We start from the raw sequence: 27,331 nt of genomic DNA on the forward strand, positions 1-27,331 counted from the left end.
CTACAGTTCCCGTGTCTCGCCAGGTGGTGACACCTCGCTCCATGTGGAGGGCTGGGGTGGCGGGAGAGGGGATCGACTCCTGAGAGGGGAGTTGGAGATGGGTTCACTATAAAGCTATGGAGGAATGGAGCTGCTAAAGGCAGGGAGCCCCTGTGCGGTGCCAGGGGAAAGACAGCAGCAGGGGCAGTGTCCTAGCTCCTGTGCTGGGGTCTGCTCACTGCTACACAGGGGGGGATTTTACTACAAGCCCATCTATGTCACTTTTCCCCAGGAAAAACAGTGCCGCAGCTAATGCCCCTGAAGCTCCCAGAGAACGTGGTGCAGGGCTCGGCCAGAGCCTATTTCTCAGTGCTGGGTAAGTGAGGCAGTCCGAGGAGCCCAGCTGGGGGTGCTGCTGCCGTTCTCTCCCCCTTCCTGACGGTTCTGGTCTCTCTACCCGTTCCACTCCTCACCCCTTTGTGTACCCATCACAGCCCCTCCACTTATCCCCCAGCTGCCCACTGCTGTAGTCTCTTGCTAGCACTTCACCCCTTTTTCTCTCTCCTTCCCCCCACCTCTGCCTCTGGGCCCACGTCTCTAGCTATTCATCCAGCCTAGTGCTCCCATCTGTCCTTCCAGCAGCACGCCCTTCACTTTGCCTTTCATGTGTCCCTTCTCTCTCAGAGCATATTTCTCTGTCTCCTCCTTTCTCTGGGTTGTGTGTGTGTCTCTCTTTCCCTCCTATTGCCTGTGATCTCACAAGCCTGTTACGGATGTCTCACATTAGCATCCTTGCTCTGCGGTGCACTCTGCCTCCGCAGGCAGGCAGCTGGGCCACACTGACTCCCTGTGTCTCCATCCCCAGGCGATATCCTGGGCACAGCCATGCAGAACCTGCAGCAGCTTCTCCAAATGCCCTTCGGCTGCGGGGAGCAGAACATGGTCCTGTTTGCCCCCAACATCTACGTCCTGGACTATCTGAATAAGACAGGGCAGCTGAGCGAGGAGACCAAATCCAAGGCTGTCGGATACTTAGTCAGCGGTGAGGAGGGACGGGGCTTTTATTTCTTCACTTACTCCCTTCCAAGGTCGTGCTGGGAGCTTTTTGTGTCCGCCTTGCTCAGATAATGCTTCCACTGGGAAGGATGGATGGACTGAGGGGACCACCTGTCTCTCGGGCGGAGCCCACTTGAACCTTCTCAGCCCTGTCATCCCATTGCTCCCCAGTGTGTAGCCCAGTGGTAATTCACTCTTACCCCAGCAAACCAGACTCGGCTTCCCAGGTGGCCTATAAGCCTTTCCTAGCCACCAGTGTATTGGCAGCACTGTCACAACTGACCCCTCATCACACACCTTTGAACCAGGGCCTCTGACACCCCCCCACCCCCCCACGCACCAGAGGAAAGCGGTTCCCTTTCCCAGGAGCTACGCTGAGTAGTTACTCCTTTAATGGTTGGTGTTACAATAGATCACTTCCCAACAGGGGGTGCCATAGCACAGTAGCATGCTTAGATCTAGGGTGACATCTAGGAATGTAGAGAACTCTACTCTCTGGAAGTGCTCGATGGGAGAAGATGGGTCCAAGTGGATGAATGACTGAATGACACAGCCTGGGTGCTGCACTGCACTGGGTGAACTGCACAGGGTGCACTGGGTGCATTTCTGCTGAGGACGTGCAAGGCAGAGAAGAAGAGCTGGGTTGGTTCTGCAGCTCTGGCAGCAGTAAATGGAGCAAAACCTGGTGTCAGGGTTCCCTCCCCACTCTGAACTCTAGGGTACAGATGTGGGGACCTGCATGAAAGACCCCCTAAGCTTATCTCTACCAGCTTAGGTTAAAAACTTCCCCAAGGCGCAAATTCTTCCCGTCCTTGGATCGGTATCACTGCCACCACCAAGTGAGTTAGAAAAAGATTTAGGAAAAGGACCACTTGGAGTTCCTGTTTCCCCAAAATGTCCCCCCAAGTCCCTTCATGCCCTTTCCTGGGGAAGCTTGAGCATAAACAAGGTGAGCACAGGCCAGACCCTTGGGTTTTTAGGACAGATTCTTAAAAACAGAACTTTTATTATAAGGAAAAAAAAGTAAAAGAAACGCCTCTGTAAAATCAGGATGGAAAATAATTTTACAGGGTAATAAGATTTAAAACACAGAGGATTCCCCTCTAGGCAAAACTTTTAAGTTACAAAAAAACAGGAATAAACCTTCCTCTTAGCATAGGGAAAATTCACAAGCTAAAACATAAGATACTCTAATGCATTTCCTTGCTATTACTTACAATTTCTGTAATTTTGGATGTATCATTCAGTAGGAGCTGGATTACTTGCTTGGTTTCTCTCTTTATCTCTGGAGAGAACAACAAAAGCCCAAAACAAAAACCTTCCCCCACAGATTTGAACCTTCTCCCCTTATTGGTCCTTTTGATCAGGTGCCAACCAGGTTAGCTGAGCTTCTTAACCCTTTACAGGTAAAGGAGGGATTTTATACTGCCCTTTGCTGTATGTTTATGACATCTGGGTTTAAGCCTTGTTTTCACTAGTGGAGATTTGTCTGTTTGTAACACATTTAGCCGACTTGTAGTTTTAATACATGTTAGTTGATCGAGGTAAACTCTAGGCTCCTCGCTAAGGTTAACTCGACCAGCTAACGTGTGAAACTACACATATCTTGTCTGTGTTAGGATTTAAACACATGATAGCTAGCAATGTTGGTAATGCTCCTTTATTCCTAATGTGGACATGACCTTTGCCAGTAAAGCCAGTAGCCATGACTCTGAACACATGCAGGGCAGAGCTGCTGAGTGAAAAGGGGCCCTTTCCACATAGTCACTTTTCAGAACAGCCCCACTTTGGGTCACACCTTTGATTATTCCTCATTCTCCATTTCTGCTCCACCCTGTTTTTAATGAGGTTCAGCAATCTTTCAGAGACAGTCTTCCCATTTATTTTAGGTGCTGCAAAGGGATCCTTGAACCTGGTATAAGGTGGCTAGTAGATGCACATCATAACCCTGTTGCCTTTACCTTCATTTAATACCTAATAGAAGACCAAGGCTTCTCTGCTGAGAGACTGAGGGTATTTTTAGGAATGGGAGGCCTGCCTGGCTTGTGTACTCTACATCGGACCTGCTTCTGCGTCTAAGGCTTGATCTAAACCCAGCTTTGTACCAGTGTAACTATTTCAGTTAGGAGGTGATATTTTACCAAAATAATTAAATTAGTACAACCCGTAGTGTGGATGCAGTTCTACCCCCTTCTCATCTGGGAACAAGCTGTAATGGTATTAGCATTTTTATGCTATCATAACTACATCCACACAGGGGGATTCGCTGCATTTTAACACTACTGGTATAATTCAAGCAGAATGTTTGTGTGTAGACAGGGCTGAAAATTCTCTTTTCCTGGCTGACATCTACAGCTGGTCTTTATTGCAGTAAAAGACAACTTCATTCTCCCTTTCAGGTTACCAGACACAGCTGAAGTACAAACACCTGGACGGCTCTTACAGCACATTTGGGCCACAACATGGGCAATCAGGAAACACCTGGTAAGATTTCAGTGCTGCTGAATTCTTTCCCTTCTCGATATAACCTGGTGCTTGCCCATTGTTAACAGGTGCTGATCATGAAGGTGCAGAGGAGAGGGGAGGAGCTCTAGAGCTGATGATGTGGGATAAGACAACTATGAGAGGTGGTAGGGAAGGGAGATCTCCTTTAGTTTATGTGCTAGAGGCCTTTGATTTTGGATTAATAACCATTTACAGCCTCCTCATTCCCTGCTCAGCTCAGGTTAGAGCAGCCTGGGGGCTGTTCTAACTTGCTCCAGCTGGCCACAGTCCCCTGAGGACCATATATCAGCTAGGTGTATCCAGAACACTGTACACTCCAGCGACTCACTTTCTGTACCAGAGGCTATAGGGAGGATGGCATAAAAGTGCCAGCCAAAGATTGCCCTGCTGGGTGACTTGCTAGTAGTTTCAGCTCCCTTTGTATTACCTGAGCAGTGTGCAAGGGTCAGAACAGGGCAGAGAATCCTCCCCGAAGTCCTGATTGTGGATACTTGACCTTTCTGAAATTACGTGTTTGATCCTCAACCAGAAAAGTTTGGCCACCACTGCCCTCAGGATAATGAAGAGGCTGGTAACTGAGGGTGGAGCCATCACAGCCCCTCAATGCTTAGTGCATGCCTTGCCGGGTGAACAAACAGGTTCTGCAGAGAGTGGCAGTGGGCAGCTCTGTAGGGGTTGCTCTTCCCTCTGCCACTACTGACTCTATTGCCCCAGTGTTGTGCTAGGGGGCGCTGTGCTGCAGAGAGCGGGGTGGGTGGCTCAGTAAGGGGCATTCTCCCTCTGAGTGCTGACCCCAGTCTGATGCTAGGGGGCGCTGTGCTGCTGTTTTTATCATAAGAAAGTGCAGAGCCAGCGTCCTGGCCATTCCTGGTTACTGAAGATTCTGAGGTCTGTTCTCCCAAGGGTTCTGGACAACCACCCCCTAAACCCACCCCTAAACTGTGCCCCAGCCATTTGAAACCAACACAGGAAGCTGGCTCACTTCCTGTCCTAAAACGGGCAGTTTAGCTGTGCCCTGTCAGACGACTGCTGGGTCTTGCCGCCAGGCTCTGCTGCACGTCAGTAGGTGGCTGAGTGAGCTAATGGTTCCCTGACCCATGGCCACCAGCTCTCCGGCCCCTGCTGCTTCCCCTCAGGCTGGCGATGCCCCAAGACCCCACCCCTCCAGCGAGCAGAGGGCATGGGAAGGAGCTCTCACTGTTGCCCACTCTCTGCCGCAGGCTGACGGCCTTCGTCCTCAAGTCCTTCGCGCAGGCCCGCTCTCACATCTTCATCGAGGAGAAGCACATCCAGGACGCCCTGACCTGGCTCGCTGGCAAGCAGAAGGACAACGGCTGCTTCCGCAGCTCCGGGACGCTCCTGAACAACGCCATAAAGGTGACGTATCTGCCCAGCCAGCTTCCCATGGGCCTCATGGGACCCATACAGGACTCCAGTGACACAGAGAGAGCGTGCAACTCCTCATGGGAACAGCTCAGCCACTGCCGCACATGGGGTTGGGGCAGACGGGATCTACTAAGGGAGGCAAGAGCAGGGGGTACCATACTATACATGGAGCGACCATGGGCAGGGGAAGGGAGAAGAGGAGCAGATACATGGAAGCTACCATAGTGTGGGAAGAACAGGGATGTAGAACACCCCTGGGAGGAGGGGCCAGTGGGCAGGGTTTCAGGGTTAATGTCTCTCTCTGTGGTTCCCTGCAGGGCGGGGTGGACGATGAGGTCACGCTCTCTGCCTACATCACCATCGCACTGCTGGAGATTCCTCTGCCCATCACTGTACGTACCTGTAACCCCTCAAGCCAGACATAGGCTGCCAACTTGGGGGTCCCCAGCTCCCATCTTGAGAGAGAAGCCTTTAAAAAAGGGGGAAATCCAGTCAGAAAAGACTTTAAATTGAGGTCCAAATCTGGGATTGGATTTCCCTGCAGCTTCTCTTCCAGTCCAGGGTGCTGGTTCTGTCTCATCTCTAATCCTTTTATATGATCTTTATTTTAAAACTTTTGAGGTGGTGTTTGCTTGATCCTCTCTTACAAGCCTACAGCTCCGAGTTTTACAGATATTTAACACTTGGGTAAATAACATTTAACCCCTTGGCAGTTGGCACCAGCCAAATGGGTCCCCATCAAGGGTTGATTTCTGTTCTCCTTCTGTTAGGTCTGCTCCACACCCAAAAGTCGCACTGCTAAAAGTTTTATGATCAGCGTGCAACCGAAAAGACTATTTTGGTGCAGTGAGTTCACACTGGGCCACTTGTGCCAATGCATTGTGTTCACCTACTATCAGGCCAGATTGGCAAAAGTGTGGTGCATTGTGGGTAGGCATCCCAGTGTCCTCTGTGCCACTTTCAGTGGCACTGCCTTGTGGGGAAATTTTGCTGCGTAGCTTTCACTGTGCTTGTGGGAAATGTTCAAATCAGCATGTGGGAAAAGGTAGCAAGTAGCAGGAATAGCTGTGGCTGTGGAGAATGTGCTGACTGTGTAAAAGCCAGGCGGGCTTCCCAACATTGGGACCCTTTGGTTCAAAAGAGCTGCCAGACCGTCTCTGCTAAAGAGAAAGTTGCACTGTGGGACTGCAGTGGAAAGACCGCTTACACTGGTACTTCAGGTGAACATGCACCTGACCACTGTGTAGATATAACTCCACTGGAATGGGGCTTATGCCACTCCAGAAAAGGGAGTCAGTATGCCCCCAAAAGTGTAGGGTTTTTGTCAGTAGGCAAGTTGAGCGTGGACGTGTGCCAGGCTGTGCCCAGAAAACCTGAGTTCTGTAACTTGTGTCCAGACCAGGCTTTAGATGTGTGCTGCTACTGGCTGCAGTCGGACAAGACAAGTGGATGTGGCCCTACATGGCCTACTTGTTAACGCTGTCCTGATGAAGTGGCAGCCAGTTCCCGTCCACTGTCATTAGACTAACCTGATCCCCTGTAGTTAATTAAGGAAAGTTGATGTCCTGATTAAGCCCTTCTCCGGTAGAAGGAGTATAAACCCCAAGGCATTTTGTTTTCAGGCTTTCCTGTCTCAAAACCAGCTAAGCTGATTCTCTCCAACTTCCCAGAAAGACCTCTAGCTTAGCAGACACCAAGGGGTAGGAAGGTTCAGATCAAAACATTTTGAAAAAGTTTCAAGCCACTGAAGATGGGGCTGTCTGCTGGACTTTCCATTCGCAGCCATTGACGAAAACAGATGAACTGTCCTGCTGCGTATGGACCTGCGCACATTGGTATCCCTTGGAATGTCATTACGGGGAATGTCTGATTCCAAACTATTGCTTTTCAAATGTTCCTAAGTAAGGACCGACCACAGGACAAATTTAAAGGGCCAGGTTCCCCAGTACACCATTGCCATTCACCAAACGTGAAGGGCCAAACTCACTGGTTCACTCTGGGTACGTAGTGCCAGCCTAGTGATGCAAAGCAGCTGTAAACCAGCCACTACGCATTGCTGGAGTGGTGAAAGCGAGACAGTGTCCTGGGGAATCTGGCTCTGAAAGATCAGTTATTGTTTTGAGTTACCCATGTGTCAGAAAGTCTGGAAAAAATACTTCATAAAATGGAAAAAGTGCATATTGTTTCCTGTCTGCTGAGCTCATAGACTGAATTCACTGCCATGGTGACCTCTCCCCTCCCCCTCTCAGCTCATGTCTCTCTCCCAACACAGCACTCTGTGGTCCGTAATGCTCTGTTCTGTTTGGAGACGGCCGCAGAGCAGGGAGGAAACCACGTGTACACCAGGGCGCTACTGGCCTACGCCTTTGCCCTGGTGGGGAGGGAGGAGAAGCGCAGGGCACTGCTGGACTCGCTTGATAAGGAAGCTCTGAAAGAAGGTGAGAATTCCTGACAGCCCCTTCTTCTGAATCCCATCCCACGGGCCCTACATCCCCCGCTTGTAAGGTGACCATATATTGAGAATCATATACAGGTGCTCAGAGGGGAAATCATAGCAGGGGAAAGTTAGGAGGGACCAGGACCAGGCGGGAGAACATTATTTGACATGAAGAAACAAGACTGAGAGAGAGGCAGCCAGGGTGCTGGCACATTTCTGACCTCACAGCATGTTGTATCCCTGCCCTTTTAAGGACCCCTTGTTCTTTTAAACTGGGTCATTGATTCACCCTTCAGTATCCAACCTACCTATTAGGTAAAATATCAACATTCCCTTTGCATTTGTCTCCCTTGTATTTGCCCTTTCCCTTGTCCCTGTCTTCCCTCCATTTGCCCCCTTCCTCTACTCCGGAGCTTGTTAGCTTTTCCTCTGTTTGTTTCAGTCCATTTTCCTCTTTTCTATACTGAGAAATAACTGGTCTCTCCTTTCTTTTCCTTGTGCTCTCTTCCTCCTTCCCCCAAGTCTCCAAATCTCTCTCCTGCCTCCCACACCAAAAGCTCTCACATACTCCCTACTTCCCAGCCCACAAAATCACAGGCATACTGTCCTGCTGCCTTGCACCCCCCAAATCTCTCTGCCCACACACGCACTCCAACCTGCCCCAGGCACAAGGTAATGCACAAGCACATGCCAGGTTGCCTCAGGATCCACTCACACACACAGGCTCCTTCTCCCCCAGCCGAAAGCTATTCACACACACACACAAGCTGCCCACAATCCTAGTGCACATGGGACTTGTTATGCAGAGTCCCAGCACACGCACACTCCAAGTTCCCTTCCCCTCACAACAGACACCTGGGTTCTCTGTCCCCCGCCCCAGCCCCCACAAACACAGAGCCTCAGCCCCACACTCATAGGCCTCATGCAGGTGAGGAAACTCACTGTGTTAGAAAGGGCATTAGCTGACAGACTGCTAAAGACAACTCAGCATCTAGTCTAGACAGGGTCAGGTGGGGTGAAAAACAGCAGCTGGTCATGGCCAACCCAATCACATTAGCTGCCTGTGGCTTACCTGAGGGCGCCCCATAGACTAAGCTTACAAACAGTAAATGCATTTATAAGCCCAACCATCCCTGCCTATGCTAGGTGCTGAGTACTGTTGACCAGCGTGTTGATTAATGCTTTTTCTTTTCTAGCACAGAGCATTTCCCCAGGGTAAATGAACCTTCCGGCCTTGTCTACACATAAAAGTCGTTCTGCTGTAGCTGTACTGGTATAGTTAAAGTGGTGCGATTCCCCCAGTGTGGACACAGTTATAGCAGTGTGAAGGTGTTCATACCAGTAGAACTTTTCCCTTACAGCTCTACCAGTACAAAGCACCTTTATGCTGGTATAACCGTGCCCAGACTAGAGGTACCAGTAGAAAACTCACAGCCCTAGCCAAAATAGTTGTCGTGGCACAGAATCTGTGTATTGGCCAGGTCTTAGAGGCGTCTTCTCTCCCTTCCACCCTCCTTGAGTGTCTCTCCCTCCCTTTCCTGCCCTCCTCCCTAGGATCTCTCACTCAAGGTTTTTCTTTCTTTCTCCCCTGGTTTCTCCTTCCCTCTCCCTCTCCCCACTCCTTTGGGTCCAGGCCGTCTCTACCCTCCTCTCCCCCTTTGCCTCAGGAGGATTCCTGTTCCCCCCACCACCACCAACGGACTGTTGCCCATTTTGAGGAGGGAGTCTGTTGCAGGGGGAGGAAGCATCTCAGTGGCATCTAGCTTCCTCCACCCCCCGCAGGCTCTGCTGTCTACAGTAGCCCAGGAGCGGGCCAGCGCTGAGAGCAGCTCAGGGGGCAGTAGGTGAGGCAGAAGATGGTTTGGTCCAAGGGGCATAAATGGGGAGAAGCATCAAGGGGCACATTTTAGGATACTGGCAGATGCCTTACAGCTCCCCAGACAGGGGGCATCACCAGGGCAGAGAGAGTTGGGGCTGAGTCCCCTTTCCCTAGGGCTAGTTCTTGGGGGACGGTTTGATGGTGGCTTTTTTTAAAAAAAAGGCGCTGAAATATTCATGTAAAGACAAAGGAAACTTTTAAAAAACATGAGTTGGGGCCAGGGCTGCCGGTGCCTGACTTTGCAGTGACACAGGTGTATCTGGGGGGTCCCCCAACACCTCAGTGCTGTGAGTGAGCATATCCTGAACCCCTGAATAAATGGTACCATTCCCACTGAGCAATAGCACAGCTCTGCCGGTGTCTTCGCTGGCTCCGCTCCACTCCTCACTCCAAGCGCTGCTCCTCGCTCTGGACACTCGTTCCATGGGAGCGATGGCCCCTGGTCCGCACAGAGTGACATCTGCTCCCTACAGCAAGAGACAAACGAAGAGGAGAAGCCTGATGTTTGGACAGATCAAATGAAAAAACAGATCATTCTGGGGGGGCCCATAAAAGGGTCCTGATGTCCCAGGAAATCCCAGGAAGAACTGGGACTGTGCTGGTAAGAGAAGGACTTATGGGCTCTTCACCCTGCTGGAGTGGGGTGTGACCGTCACTGCTGTAACCCTTCGGCCTTGAGCGCCTGGGGCCACTTAGTGACCTCACACTTTTTGGATCAAAGAGCCCAATAAAGGCTGCTACTGTCCATTCCTGGGATGTCCCTTTATAAGATAAAGGGGATGTAGGCACAGAGTCCTAGAGTCATAGAATATCAGGGTTGGAAGGGACCTCAGGAGGTCATCTAGTCCAACCCCTTGCTCAAAGCAGGACCAATCCCCAACTAAATCATCCCAGCCAGGGCTTTGTCAAGCCTGACCTTAAAAACTTCTAAGGAAGGAGATTCCACCACCTCCCTAGGTAACGCATTCCAGTGTTTCACCACCCTCCTAGTGAAAAAGTTTTTCCTAATATCCAACCTAAACCTCCCTCACTGTAATGTGAGACCATTACTCCTCGTTCTGTCATCTGCTACCACTGAGAACAGTCTAGATCCATCCTCTTTGGAACCCCCTTTCAGGTAGTTGAAAGCAGCTATCAAATCCCCCCCCTCATTCTTCTCTTCCGCAGACTAAACAATCCCAGTTCCCTCAGCCTCTCCTCATAAGTCATGTGTTCCAGTCCCCTAATCATTTTTGTTGCCCTCTGCTGGACACTTTCCAGTTTTCCCACATCCGTCTTGTAGTGTGGGGCCCAAAACAACACAGTACTCCAGATGAGGCCTCACCAATGTCAAATAGAGGGGAACGATCACATCCCTCGATCTGCTGGTAATGCCCCTACTTATACATCCCAAAATGCCATTGGCCTTCTTGGCAACAAGGGCACACTGTTGACTCATGTCCAGCTTCTCGTCCACTGTAACCCCTAGGTCCTTTTCTGCAGAACTGCTGCCTAGCCATCAGTCCCTAGACTGTAGTGTGCATGGGATTCTTCCGTCCTAAGTGCAGGACTCTGCACTTCTCCTTGTTGAACCTCATCAGATTTCTTTTGTCCCAATCCTCTAATTTGTCTAGGTCCCTCTGTATCGTATCCCTACCCTCCAGTGTATCTACCTCTTCTCTCAGTTTAGTGTCATCTGCAAACTTGCTGAGGGTGCAATCCACACCATCCTCCAGATCATTTATGAAGATATTGAACAAAACTAGCACGAGGACCGACCCTTGGGGCACTCCACTTGATACCGGCTGCCAACTAGACATGGAACCATTGATCACTACCCATTGAGCCCGACAATCTAGCCAGCTTTCTATCCACCTTATGGTCCATTCATCCAGCCCATACTTCTTTAACTTACTGGCAAGAATACTGTGGAAGACCGTGTCAAAAGCTTTGCTAAAGTCAAGAAACAACACGTCCACTGCTTTCCCCTCATCCAGAGCCAGTTATCTCATCACAGAAGGCAATTAGATTAGTCAGGCATGACTTGCCCTTGGTGAATCCATGCTGACTGTTCCTGATCACTTTCCTCTAAGTCTTCAGAATTGATTCCTTGAGGACCTGCTCCATGATTTTTCCAGGGACTGAGGTGAGGCTGACTGGTCTGTAGTTTCCAGGATCCTCCTTCTTCCCTTTTTTAAAGAAGGGAACTACATTAGCCTTTTTCCAGTCATCCGGGACCTCCCCTGATCGCCATGAGTTTTCAAACATAATGGCCAATGGCTCTGTAATCATATCCGCCAACTCCTTTAGCACTCTCGGATGCAGCACAACCGGTCCCATGGACTTGTGCTTGTCCAGCTTTTCTACATAGTCCCGAACCACTTCTTTCTTCACAGAGGGCTAGTCACCTCCTCCCCGTGCTGTGCTGCCCAGTGCAGTGGTCTGGGAGCTGACCTTATTCGTGAAGACAGAGGCAAAAAAAGCATTGAGTACATTAGTTTTTTCCACATCCTCTGTCACTAGGTTGCCTCCCTCATTCAGTAAGGGGCCCACACTTTCCTTGTCTTTCTTCCTGTTGCTAACATACCTGAAGAAACCCTTCTTGTTACTCTTAACATCTCTTGCTAGCTGCAACTCCAAGCGTGATTGGTGGCAGAGGTGGCAGCCTGATTAGTCACTGAGTGTTCATACCACAAGATTTGTATAATTCCACCAGATCAACAAGTGAGGGACTATTTAATCCTTTTGAGTCTCATGACAATATGCCAGACTAGCACGGGGGGCTCTGTTCTCCCACCCACAGCAGCAGCAGGTCAATAACCCCCTTAGAAATGGCATGTACTAAGCATCTGTATTTCCTTCTCTCCTGCCCTCCCTCTTCCTTCTCCCACTGCAGATGGCTCCATTCACTGGCAGAGGCCTGGGAAGGAGCCGGAGGCAGATCTCCCCTTCTATCACCCCCGTGCTCCTTCTGCCGAGGTGGAGATGACGTCCTATGTGCTCCTCGCTTACCTCACCACGCGGCCGGCACCATCCCAAGGAGACCTGTCATTAGCAACTCAAATTGCAAAGTGGATCAGCAAGCAGCAGAATCCCAATGGGGGCTTCTCCTCCACCCAGGTGATCTATTCCCCTCCCAAGCCTCAGACATCCAGGGCAGGAGTGGGAGGCAGACAGGAAAGGGCAGGAGACAGACAAATAATCCAGGGGGAGGGGAAGACTGACCTGGGGAGAGGGAAGGGGTAGCATTCCCCTGGCTGTATAGTTTAGTTTAGATAATGGGATAGTCACAGCATAGAGCATGGCTACATCAGGTCCTCACAGGCCCAGGGGGGCTTATGAGGCAGGAGACTGGACAAGTGATGCTCCTGTGTGTGGAGGTCAGAAGAATTGCCCTGAGCACTCGCAAGGTAGTGCAGTGCCATCCCCAGCTTCTCCCAGCACTGACCCCATCCAACCAGGCCAATTCAGCTCGGGAGCTGAGGCCTCCCCAGAGAAGCAGCAGCAGCCAGTCACTTCCAGACACACCTGGAAAGGGGAGGAAGCGCCATCCTGAGTGACAACCAAACAGGAGATGCCACCTCCCTCTTTGAGCGGGTACAGGCCATGCTGGTACTTGGAGGCTGGGACCTCAGGAGACAACCTCTCTAGACAGGACCAATCATTGGCCCCATGTTCCACCATTTCCCTGGTTGGCTTGATACCCAAAGGGCTGTAAGACTTTCTCATACTCCATTACTGAGCCTCCTGGCTGCCTCACTATGGTCCTCTCTGAGCCACAGGCAGCTCCCATTTCACTTGGTCCTGAGCTATCCCTTCAGGTTGGTCCTTCAGGGAAGGGTGGTGGCATCTTCCCTCAGATGCCTGTGGTGAAGTGTCAGAGATACCAAGGCCTAGGTTCCCTAAGGTACTTAGATGCTTGGCTGCTTTCAGAAGGAGAAAGGTGCTTAAATACCTTTGAGAATCTGGGCCCAAGGGAATAGAGTGAATGGCTTGTGGGAGTGATGAGTGAAAATGGGAAAATCAGGGCACTGCTGTGTAGGAAGAGCTGGTGGAGTGGGGGCTCCAGGCCCATAGAAATGGCTCATTCTTTCCCTTGGGCACCTGGGCCTATCTCTTGTCTGGCAGGACACAGTGGTGGCGCTCCAGGCGCTATCCCGGTATGGAGTCTCCACCTATGCCAAGAGAGGAGGAGCGTCCACAGTGACCCTGCAATCCACAGGGAAGTTCCAGGCCCAGTTCCAGGTGGATCACACGAACCGTCTGCTGCTCCAGCGTATGGCACTGCCAGAGGTGCCAGGGGACTACAGCATGGGGGTGACAGGAGAAGGATGTGTCTACGTGCAGGTATGGGACCCTGGGACAGGGGGAGAGGGAGAGGCTGCTGCTGAGGGGAGCCCGTATCATTCCCATTGGAGATGGAATGATGGGGTGGATTGGGGAGGGGAGGGAGGGAAGGAAAAGAGAGGAAGAGATGCGGAAGAGGAGGAGAATATAAGAAAGAGGTGTGAGGAGGAGAGAGAGTTAACAGAGAGAGTTGGGGAATGGGGAGAGAGAGAGAGAAGAGATAAAGGAAAGAATGAAACTGAGCCGAGGGGAGGAGATGGAGGAGAAGAGCAGAGAGGAGAGGGACAGATGGACAGACACAGAGAACTGTGTATTCTCTTCCAGACCAGCCTGAGGTACAATGTGCTCCCCAAGCCAGGCGAGGCACCATTTGCGCTGGAGGTGCACACGGTCCCTGAGACGTGTGACAGCATCAAGGCTCACAGGACCTTTGACATCACCATAAACATCAGGTAACTCCCCCTCGCAGTGCCAAACCTTCCAGAGCAGCCCTAGGGCTGGGGACAAGTCATTCCAGAGGTATGGGGAGCCCCCAGAAAAGCTGATACAAATCAATATTTTTGATTTTTCCAAAAATTAAAAACGGATTTTTTACATTAAATCATGGTATTTTCTTAATTGCAATTGCTCTTTTCAGTATCAATCAGATTTTGTATTTCTGTATTGCTAGCTCTTTACTTTCTCCCGCTAAATTGTTAGAGTGATTGTGCTGTGCTGGTTTCTCTGAGGCTGAAACGGACAAGTCAGCATCTCAGTAACACCCTTAGTGTGAGAGCAACACAAACTCAGACACAAAACTGCCCGGCCAGTAGCCCATCCTATACCTGCAACCACCACCACCCTCCCACAGAGCGAACTGCCCCCAGTCACAGGAGCTGTATGCTTTGACCCAGCCATTCTCCTTCACCAGGATTTGCAGGCCAAGTTCAATCAGACTTGTGCTCCTAAATCATTTCAGTGCTTTTACAATACCCACCCTAAGATGCCAAAATATAGGCTTCAGAGCCTGTCATAAATATAAAGGGAAGGGTAAACCCCTTTAAAATCTCTCCTGGCCAGAGGAAAAATCCTCTCACCTGTAAAGGGTTAAGAAGCTAGGATAACCTCGCTGGCACCTGACCAAAATGACCAGTGAGGAGACAAGATACTTTAAAAAGCTGGAGGGGGGAGAAACAAAGGCTCGCTCTGTCTGCGTGATGCTTTTGCCGGGGACAGAACAGAAATGGAGTCTTAGAACTTGGTAAGTAATCTAGCTAGATATGCGTTAGATTATGATTTCTTTAAATGGCTGAGAAATTAAGCTATGCTGAATAGAATGGATATTCCTGTCTGTGTGTCTTTTTGTAACTTAAGGTATTGCCTAGAGGGATTCTCTATGTTTTGAATCTAATTACCCTGTAAGGTATTTACCATCCTGATTTTACAGAGGTGATTCTTTTTATTGTTACTTCTCTTTTACTGTTTCTTCTATTAAAATTCTTCTTGTAAGACCTGAATGCTTTTTTCATTGTTCTTAAGATCCAAGGGTTTGAGTCTGTGGTCACCTATGCAAATTGGTGAGGATTTTTACCAAACCTTCCCCAGGAAGTGGAGATAGAGGTGGTTAGGGACTATTTAGAAAAGCTGGACGTGCACAAGTCCATGGGGCCGGACGAGTTGCATCCGAGAGTGCTGAAGGAATTGGCGGCTGTGATTGCAGAGCCATTGGCCATTATCTTTGAAAACTCGTGGCGAACCGGGGAAGTCCCGGATGACTGGAAAAAGGCTAATGTAGTGCCAATCTTTAAAAAGGGGAAGAAGGAGGATCCTGGGAACTACAGGCCAGTCAGCCTCACCTCAGTCCCTGGAAAAATCATGGAGCAGGTCCTCAAAGAATCAATCCTGATGCACTTGCATGAGAGGAAAGTGATCAGGAACAGCCAGCATGGATTCACCAAGGGAAGGTCATGCCTGGCTAATCTAATCGCCTTTTATGATGAGATTACTGGTTCTGTGGATGAAGGGAAAGCAGTGGATGTATTGTTTCTTGACTTTAGCAAAGCTTTTGACACGGTCTCCCACAGTATTCTTATCAGCAAGTTAAGGAAGTATGGGCTGGATGAATGCACTATAAGGTGGGTAGAAAGCTGGCTAGATTGTCGGGCTCAACGGGTAGTGATCAATGGTTCCATGTCTAGTTGGCAGCCGGTATCAAGTGGAGTGCCCCAAGGGTCGGTCCTGGGGCCGGTTTTGTTCAATATCTTCATAAATGATCTGGAGGATGGTGTGGATTGCACTCTCAGCAAATTTGCGGATGATACTAAACTGGGAGGAGTGGTAGATACGCTGGAAGGGAGGGATAGGATACAGAAGGACCTAGACAAATTGGAGGATTGGGCCAAAAGAAATCTGATGAGGTTCAATAAGGATAAGTGCAGGGTCCTGCACTTAGGACGGAAGAATCCAATGCACCGCTACAGACTAGGGACCGAATGGCTAGGCAGCAGTTCTGCGGAAAAGGACCTAGGGGTGACAGTGGACGAGAAGCTGGATATGAGTCAGCAGTGTGCCCTTGTTGCCAAGAAGGCCAATGGCATTTTGGGATGTATAAGTAGGGGCATAGCGAGCAGATCGAGGGACGTGATCATTCCCCTCTATTCGACATTGGTGAGGCCTCATCTGGAGTACTGTGTCCAGTTTTGGGCCCCACACTACAAGAAGGATGTGGATAAATTGGAGAGAGTCCAGCGAAGGGCAACAAAAATGATTAGGGGTCTAGAACACATGACTTATGAGGAGAGGCTGAGGGAGCTGGGATTGTTTAGCCTGCAGAAGAGAAGAATGAGGGGGGATTTGATAGCTGCTTTCAACTACCTGAAAGGGGGTTCCAAAGAGGATGGCTCTAGACTGTTCTCAATGGTAGCAGATGACAGAACGAGGAGTAATGGTCTCAAGTTGCAGTGGGGGAGGTTTAGATTGGATATTAGGAAAAACTTTTTCACTAAGAGGGTGGTGAAACACTGGAATGCGTTACCTAGGGAGGTGGTAGAATCTCCTTCCTTAGAGGTTTTTAAGGTCAGGCTTGACAAAGCCCTGGCTGGGATGATTTAACTGGGAATTGGTCCTGCTTCGAGCAGGGGGTTGGACTAGATGACCTTCAGGGGTCCCTTCCAACCCTGATATTCTATGATTCTATGATTCTATGAAGTGGGGTGCAAGGGTTGGGAGGATTTTGGGGGGAAAGACATTTCCAAACAATGCTTTCCTAATAAAAATATACCCAGATAAACGTTTGGTGATGGCAGTGGAAGTCCAAGGGCAAAGGGTAAAATAGTTTGTACCTTGGGGAAGTTTTAACCTAAGCTGGTGAAAGTAAGTTTAGGAGGTTTTCATGCAGGTCCCCTCATCTGTACCCTAGAGTTCAGAGTTGGGAAGGAACCTTGACAGAGCCTATGGACAAGTCTACATTTAAAACACTGCTGAAGCACTTTAATAAAGACGCTCTACACCGACTGCAGAGAGCTCTCCCATCAGTGTAGTTAATCCACCTCCCCAAGAGGCACTAGCTATATTGACAGGAGAAGCTCTCTCACCAGCATAGCTTTGTCTCCATGGGGGGTTAGATTCGTATAACTACATTACTTGGGTTGTGATTTTTCACACCCTAGAGTGACATAGGTATAGGTCTGTAGTGTAGAGCAGACCTAACTTTAAGCTCCTATTTTTGAAAGTGTATATCAAAAAGCTCACAATGACTTAGCTAGTGTTTTGAAATAACTTCCCAGTGCTAACATTGAACCAGTTTGGATCTGAAGTGACGGAGATTTTATGCCACTAAAGGAGAATTTTTTACTAAAAATACAGTTTATATATTCTAGTTTCAGGGCTCCTAAGAGGGTAAGGGACATCCTCTTATTCCTATTCTTTCAGTTTGCTTGCTGCTTCCATTGGTATTCAGTACATGCTTTGTGTGTAACAAATTTGTTCAATTATTTTCTTATTGGAGGCTGTTTATTCATTTCAAGGACAGTATTTCATTTTTAGTCCCTACTATCAATTAGGATCCCCCCTTTTAAGCAATTTCTGTCACTTTCCCAGGTTATACCCTGGTTTACATCTTTTAACATTTCTTCTTCCTTGTGCCAGACAATTCCTATTACTGCTAGACCACAGCAATTATTTACAATGAAAACCAACAAAATCCCTTATAATCTTCTAAATTTGGAGGACATACTCCACACATTCTTTTATTGTACATAAGCATTTCACATTATGTATTAAAACGAGATATTTTCCACATATAGAATGTTGCAAGTTTGCATTTAATAACGATTCAAGATTATCAAATAACAAGCTCAAATGAGATTATTTAACCAAAGATTAATACAGCTCTGTACAGACTACAGAAAGATGTACTTTCCCACCCCTGTAGATGGTGAAGAGAAGGTAGTTTGGTCATAAGAATATAAGAACAGTCCTACTGTGTCAGACCAATGGTCCATCTAGCCCAATATCCTGTTTTCCAGCACTGGCTGGTACCAGATGCTTCAGAGGGAATGCACAGAACAGGGCAATTACTGAGTGATCCATCCCCTTTCATCCAGACCCAACTGCTGGGAGTCAGGTTTAGGAACACCCAAGAGCATGAGATTGCGTCCCTGACCATCTTGGCTAATAGCCACTGTTGGACCTATCCTCCATGAACTTATCTAATTCTTTTTTGAACCCTTGTATATTTTTGGTCTTTACAGCATCACCTGGCAAAGAATTCCACAGATTGACTGCATTGTTTGAAGAAGTACTTGCTTTTGTTTGTTTTAAGTCTGCTGCCCATTAAATTCATTGGGTAACTCCTGGTTCTTTTATGTGAAGGGCTAAATTATTCCTTATTCACTTTTCTCCACACCATTCATAATTTTATAGACCTCAGTCATATCCCCCCATTACACACCGAGCAGATTTTTTTTCAGAGAACTATCCACAGTGACTCCAAGATCTTTTTCTTGAGTGGTAACTGCTAATTTAGACTCCATCAGTTTGTATGTTAGTTGGGATTATGTCTTCCAATGTGCATTACTTTGCACTTATCAACATTCAATTTCCATCTGCCATTTTTTTGCCCAGTCACCCAGTTTTGTGAGATCCCTTTGTAACTCTTCGCAGTCAGCTTTGGACTTAACTGTCCTGAATAATTTTGTATTATCTGCAAAGCTTGCCACCTCACTGTTTACCCCTTTTTCCAAATCATCTGTGAATATATTGAACAGCATGGGTCCCAATATAGATCCCTGTGGGACACTGCTCTTTAGCTCTCTCCATTCTGAAAACTGACCATTTATTTCTGCCCTTTGTTTCCTGTTCTTTAACCAGTTTCTGATCCATGAGAGAGCCTTCACTCTTATCCCATGACAGCTTACTTTGCTTAAGAGCCTTTGGTGAAGGACCTTGTCAAATGCTTTCTGAAAGTCCAAGGACACTATATCCACTGAATCAGCCTTGTCCACATGCTTGTTGACCCTTCTGAAAGAATTCTAATGGATTGGTGAGGCATGATTTCCCTTTCCAAAAGCCATGTTGACGCTTCCCCAACAAATCGTGCTCATCTATTTCTGGTCAGTCTGTTCTTTACTATAGTTTCAACCAATTTACCTGGTACTGAAGTTAATCTTACCGGACTGTAATTGCCAGAATCACCAATGGAGCCTTTTTTTAAAATTGGCATCACTTTAGCTGTCCACCAGTCATCTGGTACAGAGGCTGATTTAAGCGATAGGTTACATGCCATAGTTGGCAGTTCTGCAATTTCCTATTTGAGTTCCTTCAGAACTCTTGAGTGAATACCATCTGGTCCTGGTGACTATTTACTGCTTAATCTATCTACTTGTTCCAAAACCTCCTCCATTAACATCTCAGACTGGGACAGTTCCTCAGATTTCTCACCCAACAAGAATGGCTCAAGTGAGAATCTCCCTCACATCCTCTGCAGTGAAGACCAATGCAAATAAGTCATTTAGCTTCTCCACAATGTCCTTTTCTTCCTTGACTGCTCCTTTACGTTGATCGTCCAGTGGCCCCACTGAGGTTTGTCAGGCTTTCTGCTTCTGATGTACTTAAAAAAAATTGCTGTTAGTTTTTATGCCTTTTGCTAGTGGCTCCTCAGATTCTTTTTTGGCCTGCCTGATTTTACTTTTACACTTGATTTGCCACGGTTTAGCTTGCAGCTTCCCCACCCATCTCTTGACCCACTCAATGTGCCGTGGGCCACTTCGTATAGGAAAGCAGGGAATGACCCTTTCTTGATAACTTGGAGTTCTTTTTAGCTAAATTAGGAGGGAGAAAGAGGTTTTGTCCATATGCAAATAATGAGAGATTCTTTTCTAGGTGATTAACAATACTCTCATTAGCCATTTTAGTTTCTGTTCTTGGAGAGAGCAACTCCTTACCTTGACTGATCTGTGGGTCCTTAGACAAAGGGTCTCACCTGATGTGAACCCTGTTATTCCTAAGTGCATCCTATTTGGGGGTAAAACAGAGGTGGATAGCTTTTCTCATTTTTGAGGGCCGGAAAGAATCACTAGTTATTGATCATTCAAACCGTACCTGTTCTATATATCCCCTACAGTACCTGCTAAACAGTTTGTAGACACAGCACCTTCACTTCCAGTATTTTGTTTTTCTGTCTAGAAGTTCTGTCAAATTCAGATAGGATCCCCTAGCCGTAGTGGTATTTAGAAACCCAAGTCCTTATAACTTAGTTCATCACAAACTGCAATCTAACGTAGCAACAGCACCAATACTTACATTGCTTTTACAAAACCTCAACTCTATTTTAAATCAATAATTTAAAAAAACCAAGTGATTTAAATCCTGATTTCAATTGTTCCCTCCTCCTCTTGCCACCGACGATGGGAATAATTTAACTAAACCCCTTATCGGAAAGGATACCGTCTTGCTTCAGGGACTTTCAAGAAACTTCCACTGCTCCAAGGGCAGGACTGAGGGGCACTGGAAGAGCTGTGTGGGGAGCCCGGGACTGGGATAGCAGCGGGGCTGGGCTGCAGGGCAGGAATGAAAGGTAGTGGCAGGACAGGGAGCCAGGGACCAGGGCCAGACTAGCAGGAGCCAGGCAGGGTGTGAGGTGCTGCAGGTCAGGGTTGAGGTGCATCATCTCTATGCTGAGATGTATTAAACCTTGTTTTGTTTCCTGCTTGGTCTCCCAGCTACACAGGGAAACGCCCTGTCTCCAACATGGTCATCGTTGACATTAAGATGCTGTCAGGATTCATCCCTGTGAAGTCATCAGTGAGGAAGGTAATGGCCAGTTCTGTGTATGGGTCACAGCCCTCCCAGGGTATCTGCCCCACAACCCAGTGGAGTCCAGCTCCCCACAACCCCAACCTCACCCAGTGGGCATCCAGGGCCCCTTGACTCAAACCCCACTTCAGGGGTATCTGGCCCCCAGTCAGCTCCAAACCCCAACCCCTCATTTTGCCAGTGCAGCCTGGCCACTCCCTAGTCCCTTCTCCAGAATCAGCCCCCCCCCCTTGTCTCCCGTCTCTCTGACCCTATCTCTTCTTTCTGACCCTCCCCTGAAATCCCACTCCTTCCCCATCCCGTCCCATCCCCCTGAGCTCCCACTCCGTGACTCCCTGGTAAACTGTTACGCACAGGGGGAGCAGGCCCGGCTGGAGGCACCTCACAGTCTCCCCTGGAGGGGGCAGCGTTCCTGTAAGGGGAAGTCAGGCTGGGCTCACAGGGTGCTTGGGAGAGAGAGTGAGGAGCCCCCACCTCCCTGCATCCCTCTCTTCTCCCCCAGCTCTAACACCCCCGCCCCGCGTGCACACACACACACACACACACACACCCCGCAACTCCTGGGCCCTGCATCTCCTCAGGGAGATTCAGATGTTGGGAGGTGTCCCTTGAGGGGCCCTGAGGTGGGATGGCATCAGACTAATGAAGCCTATGAGCAGCACAGGGGAGGCAGTGCCTAGAGCCCCAGCCCTGCCCACAGCCCCAGCCCTCCCATCACAGGATGGGTCAGACACTGAGCTGATGCTGCACTTGATTGTGGCCCAGCCGCACAGGTCTCAAACTGTGGTACTTCACATCTCAGTCCACCAGGAGGGCGGGGCCATACATAGGCAGTGCACGAACCCCCCCATTCGAGGAGACTAGCCCCTGCCCCGCTCCTTCCACTCGAGGCCCCACCGCTAACCTGCTCATTCTGCCTGAGGCCCCACCCCTATGCCCCCATACTCTCACCCACTGGGGCCAGAGGAGCCCTGAGCCCCCCACCGCAGACAGAGGAACCCCAGCTGGCCTGGCCAAGCAGCCCCAACCCCTGGCCCACCTGGAGGAGCTCTGAGCCCTGCTGCAGCCCAGCCCCAGGGCCACGGCTGGGTGCATTAGTGGAGGTTTGGGGAGGCTTAGCCTCTCCCAGCTGCATTACGCACTGCCCATGGAGCCACAGTACAGATTTTCCCTCTTCCTTTAAAGCAGCAGCAGCCAGAGGCACCGACTTCCTGGTTTCGCCGAGGCTGCTTGACCCCTGCTGTGCCCCAGACCTTGCCCACACCTGCCATCTTCCCCCAAGGGCTGCCCCCGCCCTGCCTTTTCCCACCTCGTTCCACCCCCTCCCCTGAGTGCACCCTGCCCTCGTTCTGCCTCTGCCTGCCCCTGCTTCTCTCTCTCCTCGCCAGAGCCTCCTGCACACCACTGAACAGCTGACCACCAGTAGGTGGGAGGTGCCGGGCGGGGGGGAGGGAGAGGAGCTGATCAGTGGGCCACCCACTATTTTTTTCCCTGGGTTCTCCAGTCCCAGAGCACCCACAGAGTCAGTGCCTATGGCACCAGCAAAGAATCACAGAGCTATAGGATAGAGCCCTGTGTGCGACTAGTGTAGAGCTCTGCAGTGGGATTGAGATCCCGCAGGACCCGTTGCCATAACAGCGGGAACGGGTGGGAGTGGGATTAAAAAATAGTCCCACACAGGACTCTACTGTAGGAGTGGGAGGGACCACAAGAGGTCATCAGATTCAGCCACCTGTGAGGGAGCAGGACCATGTAAACCTAGCTCATCCCTGATAGGCGTCTGTCTAACCTGTCCTTAAAAATGTCCAGTGATGGGAAATTCACCGCCTTCCTTAGAAGCCTGTACCAGTGCTTAATTACCATTACAGTTAGGTTAGATATTAGGACAAATTTTCTAACTCTCCCTTGCTGCAAATTAAGCCCATTACTTCTTGTCCTACCTTCAGCAGACATGGAGAACAATTGATCACCATGCTCTTTATAACAGCCCTTAAGAGTATTCAAATATGTTAACGGGTTCTCCCCTCAGGCTTCTTCTCTCAAGACTAAACATGCCCAGAGTTTTTACCTTTCCACATGGGTCAGGTCTGCCACATTTTTTATCATTTTTCTTGCTGCTTGCTGGACTCTCCACTTTATCCACATCTTTGCTAAAGTGTGGTGCCCAGAAGTGGACACAGTACTCCAGCTGAGGCCTCACCAATGCCAAGTAGAGTGGTATAATTACAAACCATGTCTTACATATGACACGCCTGTTAATATACCCCAGAATGATATTAGCCTTTTTCACAACTGCATCACATTGCTGACTTATATTAAATTTGTGATCCTCTATAACCCCCAGATCCTTTTCAGCAGTACTACCCCCTAGTCAGTTATTCCTCATTTTGTAGTTGTGCATTTAATTTTTCCTTCCCAAGTGTAGTATTTTGTACTTGTCTTTATTGAATTTCATCTTGTTGGTTTTGGACCAATTCTCTAATTTGGCAAGGTCATTTTAAAATCCAATCCTGTCCAAAGTGCGTACAGCCCCTCCCAGCTGGTGACAGCCACAGATTTTATAAGCATGCTCTCCACTCTATTATCCAAGTGATGAATGAGCATGTTGAATAGTACCAGACCCAGGACTGACCACTGCAGGACCCCACTAGATACACCCTAGCAGTTTAACAGCAAACCATGGATGACTGCCCTTTGAGTACAGTCTTTCAACCACTTGTGCATCCACCTTATAATAATTTCATTCAGACCACAATTCCCTGATTTTCTTATGAAAATGGCATGTGGGACTGTGTCAGAAGCCTTATTAAAATCATGATATATGATGACTACTGCTTTCCTCTCCCTCTTCCCCCACCACCATCCACTAAGCCAGTAACCCTCTCAGAGAAGAAAGTGAGGTTGGTTTGGCATAATTTGTTCTTGACAAATCCAGGTTGGCTTTATCTTGTAGTCCTGTTACATTCTAGGCCCTTACAAGTTGACTGTTTAATAATTTCTTCTGCTATATTTCCATTTATGAATGTTAGGCTGACTGGTCTATGAATTCCTGGGTCCTCTTTGTTCCCATTTTTAAAGCTAGATACTCTGCTTGCCTGCCTCCAATCCCCTGGGAAATCACCTGTCCCCCAGGAGAACACAAAGATAAATGCTAACGATTCTGAGTTTGCTTCAGCGTCCCATTCCTTAGGATTCTGGGGTGGTTCGAAGGGGGCTCAGTAACACCCTGCTTCTCTCTCTGCCACTGGCAGCTGGAAGGACATAACCACATCCAACGCACAGATCTGAGCACCAACCATGTGCTGCTGTATATGGAGCAGGTGAGCGCTCACATGGGGCCGGGATGGGCCAGGGAGAGTCATCCCCTGACATACCTTTCATAGAGGCACTGAGCGGGGATCTCCCAGGCACTGGCCGGGGAAAACAAACCTATGTATTCCTGCACAGCTGCTACTGCTCTCCAGCATTTCTGTGCAGCACTTCCTGCTCCCCGCAACATACAGAGTTGGGGACCTGTTCTCCCCCCAGCCTATGGGTATCAGGGAGAGCAGCTTGTACCTGGGGGGAGGGGAATCGGGGTGGCAGGGCGTCTCCCTTCTCCCTCAGGGCCTGAATCCCTGCCAGGCCCTGCAGCCAAGGAGGGCAGATGCTGGACCTGCAGGATAAGGGGTGGGGAGATAGGGAAGGAGGGGGTGAAGTGGCTCAGAGCGTCCTCCTGAATCTCGTCTGTTTCCCCCCCACACCTCAGGTGAGCAATGTGACTCAGAGTTTCTCCTTCACGGTGGAGCAGGACTTCCCCGTGCAGAGCCTGAAGCCGGCGCTGGTGAAAGTCTATGATTACTACGAGACAGGTGTGTGTGGGGGCAGGGCTGGGGGGACGTTAGCCACCATGGGCCTGTCATAGGGAGGGGAGAGGCCACAGTCACAGCCACAGGGGGACCCGCTGGGCTCAGGGTTGTGTTTGGCCTCGTTCTCTTGATGATCCACCTCCCCACCCCTGGGCTGCCTCCTGAGGGTGGGGACAGGCCTGGGGCTGAGCTGAGAACCTCACGCCAGCGGTGCCTGCTCAGCGACTGCCCGGGCAGGTTCAAGGGCAAACCCCATTCCCTTCTCCTCCTGCTTCCAACCTGAACGGCCCTGCCGCCACCATCCCTGACACTGGTTTGCCCCACGCAGACAGCGTCCCGCTCTCATCTCTGGACACAACAGGCCCATCTCAGCAGCGTCTCCCCTCTCCCAGATGAGAATGTGGGGCACACAGGGATTATGGGCGAGGGATCATATTCCACTGGCCTCGTGCTCGCACCATGAGCCCAGACCCCTCCCGCACTGTAGAGGGAAGGTGCCAACCCAGGGATCTGGGAGGGTCTTGGGTTCAGATCCTGCCCTGAGATCGCAGCTCTGGGGGTGACCTGGGGGAGGTACATTCGCTCCTCTGCTCCCAGCTAGGACATCGGGTGACAAAACCAGAGCCCAACGGCAACCCCGGCAGTCGTGTGTCAGGCGAGGTGCAAACGGACATAGGGCACCTGGCACAGACCCTCTGGAGATGCCTGTTGCGCTGTAGCCTTGGGGTAACCGTTGCCTTCCTCCCATGGAGCCCAGCTGAGGTTCCCCCAGTGCCCCTGGAGAGAGGGCTCCCTCCCCTCCTCCCTGAGATCTCTGGTGCGGTGCCAGCTCTCTGCCGCAGGGCCTGGTGGAAGTGTGAGGAGTCCTGGTTGGGTCTCACACAGCCCTGATCACATCTCCCTTCCCTTGTGCCTTCCAGATGAATTTGCCATCGCCGAGTACAGTGCCCCCTGCAGCAAAGGTAGCGTATGAAGAGCCATTACCTCCCCTCGTCCTGTTCACAGCACCCCCAGATCTACTCCCTGCTGCGAGAGCTCAGCTCCAGGCAGTGCATCCCCCGTGCACTCGGAGCTGGTGGCTTTTTTCCCCTGCACAGGGGTTTGTTGCCTGCACTGATGGCGTCTTTGCTTATTCCGGGGGATAGGTGCTCCATTCACCCCGCAGCCTCTGCCTCATGAGCCATATGGAAATTGGGCCATTGCAATGGTTTGTGAGAGGCTCTTCCTGGGGCGGGGCGAGGGCTCCAGCCCAATCAGAGCCAACAAGTCCCTGCCATCTCACTGGGCAGCTTGTTTCTGTGAAGTTTTCAGAGATGGGCTGTGCGGGCTCAGATAAAATAAGAACCTGAGGCCACTCAGCCTGTCCTCTAAGCTCAGATTCTTTACCCCTCTCCCCAGCAGTTGGGTCTGAGCCTCCTGCTTCTGGCTAGGATCAGAGGAGCCAAAATATCTGTGACAGGGAGGATCAGAGAGTGAATGAAAGAACCAAAGCACAGGAGAGCCAGGCAGACAGAGGAGGGGAAGGTCTCCCAGTAGCAGGACTCAGCAGAAGCCTCCTTCTCCCAGCCCTTGTTCTGCAGGACTGAGAGGCCCAAGGAAGGATCTCAGCATCCAGGGGCTACTCTGGGCTTCATGCCCCTGGTGCTGATCCACAGCCCAGGTGCTCAGTCCCAATGCAGGGAGCTCCCTTCCCTCCCGTGGGCACTGATGGCTCTTGTGTAAATGGATTCACTCCATTCTGGGCTGGGTCCCATAGGAACAAAAGGGCAGGGAGAGGACGTGCTCCCCAGATCAGCACCTCGCCGCTGTTCCCTCTAAGCTGTGCGCGTGTGCACCCACAGATCCTAAACCCCGCGCACATGGCGAAACACTGCACGCACAAAAATTTGCACAGAAGCACAACAATTTGCACAGAAGTTTTTTGTGTACACGGCCTGTAAAAAGTTTGCACAGAAGAAATTTTTTTGCTCATACAGCATGTCAAAAATTAGAGGAAACATTGCACTTCGCTCCTAAAGCAAATGTCCGAGCTGAGCCTATGCATCCTGTGGCCCCAGGTCCATTCCTGCTCTGCAGTGTCAGACATGGCAGAGATGGTTCCAGGCAGACCCCAGGCTGACACAGCCTGCGCTGGATCCTGTCCTGTAACTCCCCGGCGCTATGAGACGCTCCGTGTGGAGGCAGATGAGGCAAGGCCCTGTCCCTGGGAGGGAGAGATCAGGGCCACGGAATCTCCTGCCTGGGGCCCTGGCAGGGCTCTGCTCCCTGCGGCAGAGCAGTTGTGCCCAGCCCTGGATGTGTGTTGCTGGCTCTGTGCCCAAGCCCAGGGGAGGCCTAGCCAGTCTCTTCTCTAAACACCTCCTGTTCCCGCTCCTTTCCCCCTCACAGTGGGAGCCGAGCAGAGCAATGTGTGAGGGATGGAGTCGTGTTCTGAGCCTCCTACGTCCCACCCGCTTAGCCTCTGCGCAGGCTGAGGTGGTTGGAGGGAGCGACAGAGAGAAAACAGCCGCAACAAGAGGGAAACAAACATTACAAATAAATGAATTCACCACCCTGACCAATGGCTCCTGGCCTCTCTGTTCCCAACCCCCTTATCCCTGCTCAGCCCCAGGACTTCTCAGG

General features: G+C 50.2%; 1 protein-coding gene across 2 annotated transcripts in view; it reads left to right on the forward strand.

The window, feature by feature from the left end:
* LOC144259201 (alpha-2-macroglobulin-like) overlaps positions 1–27,123 on the forward strand; it is a 59,412-nt gene extending 32,289 nt beyond the window's left edge. For both annotated transcript variants that reach the window (XM_077807385.1, XM_077807386.1), the window contains exons 23-36: positions 272–355; positions 845–1,021; positions 3,435–3,519; positions 4,761–4,917; positions 5,244–5,318; positions 7,199–7,364; positions 12,118–12,341; positions 13,350–13,568; positions 13,893–14,020; positions 20,768–20,858; positions 24,113–24,181; positions 24,610–24,712; positions 25,630–25,671; positions 27,098–27,123. In XM_077807385.1, the coding sequence (XP_077663511.1) occupies positions 272–355; positions 845–1,021; positions 3,435–3,519; positions 4,761–4,917; positions 5,244–5,318; positions 7,199–7,364; positions 12,118–12,341; positions 13,350–13,568; positions 13,893–14,020; positions 20,768–20,858; positions 24,113–24,181; positions 24,610–24,712; positions 25,630–25,671; positions 27,098–27,123 (1,646 nt within the window). The remainder of the gene's footprint in view (positions 1–271; positions 356–844; positions 1,022–3,434; positions 3,520–4,760; positions 4,918–5,243; positions 5,319–7,198; positions 7,365–12,117; positions 12,342–13,349; positions 13,569–13,892; positions 14,021–20,767; positions 20,859–24,112; positions 24,182–24,609; positions 24,713–25,629; positions 25,672–27,097) is intronic.
* The last annotated feature ends 208 nt before the right edge of the window (positions 27,124–27,331 follow it).

Source organism: Eretmochelys imbricata, chromosome 1 (genome assembly GCF_965152235.1).
Source record: "Eretmochelys imbricata isolate rEreImb1 chromosome 1, rEreImb1.hap1, whole genome shotgun sequence".
NCBI classification, from domain to species: Eukaryota; Metazoa; Chordata; order Testudines; family Cheloniidae; genus Eretmochelys; species Eretmochelys imbricata.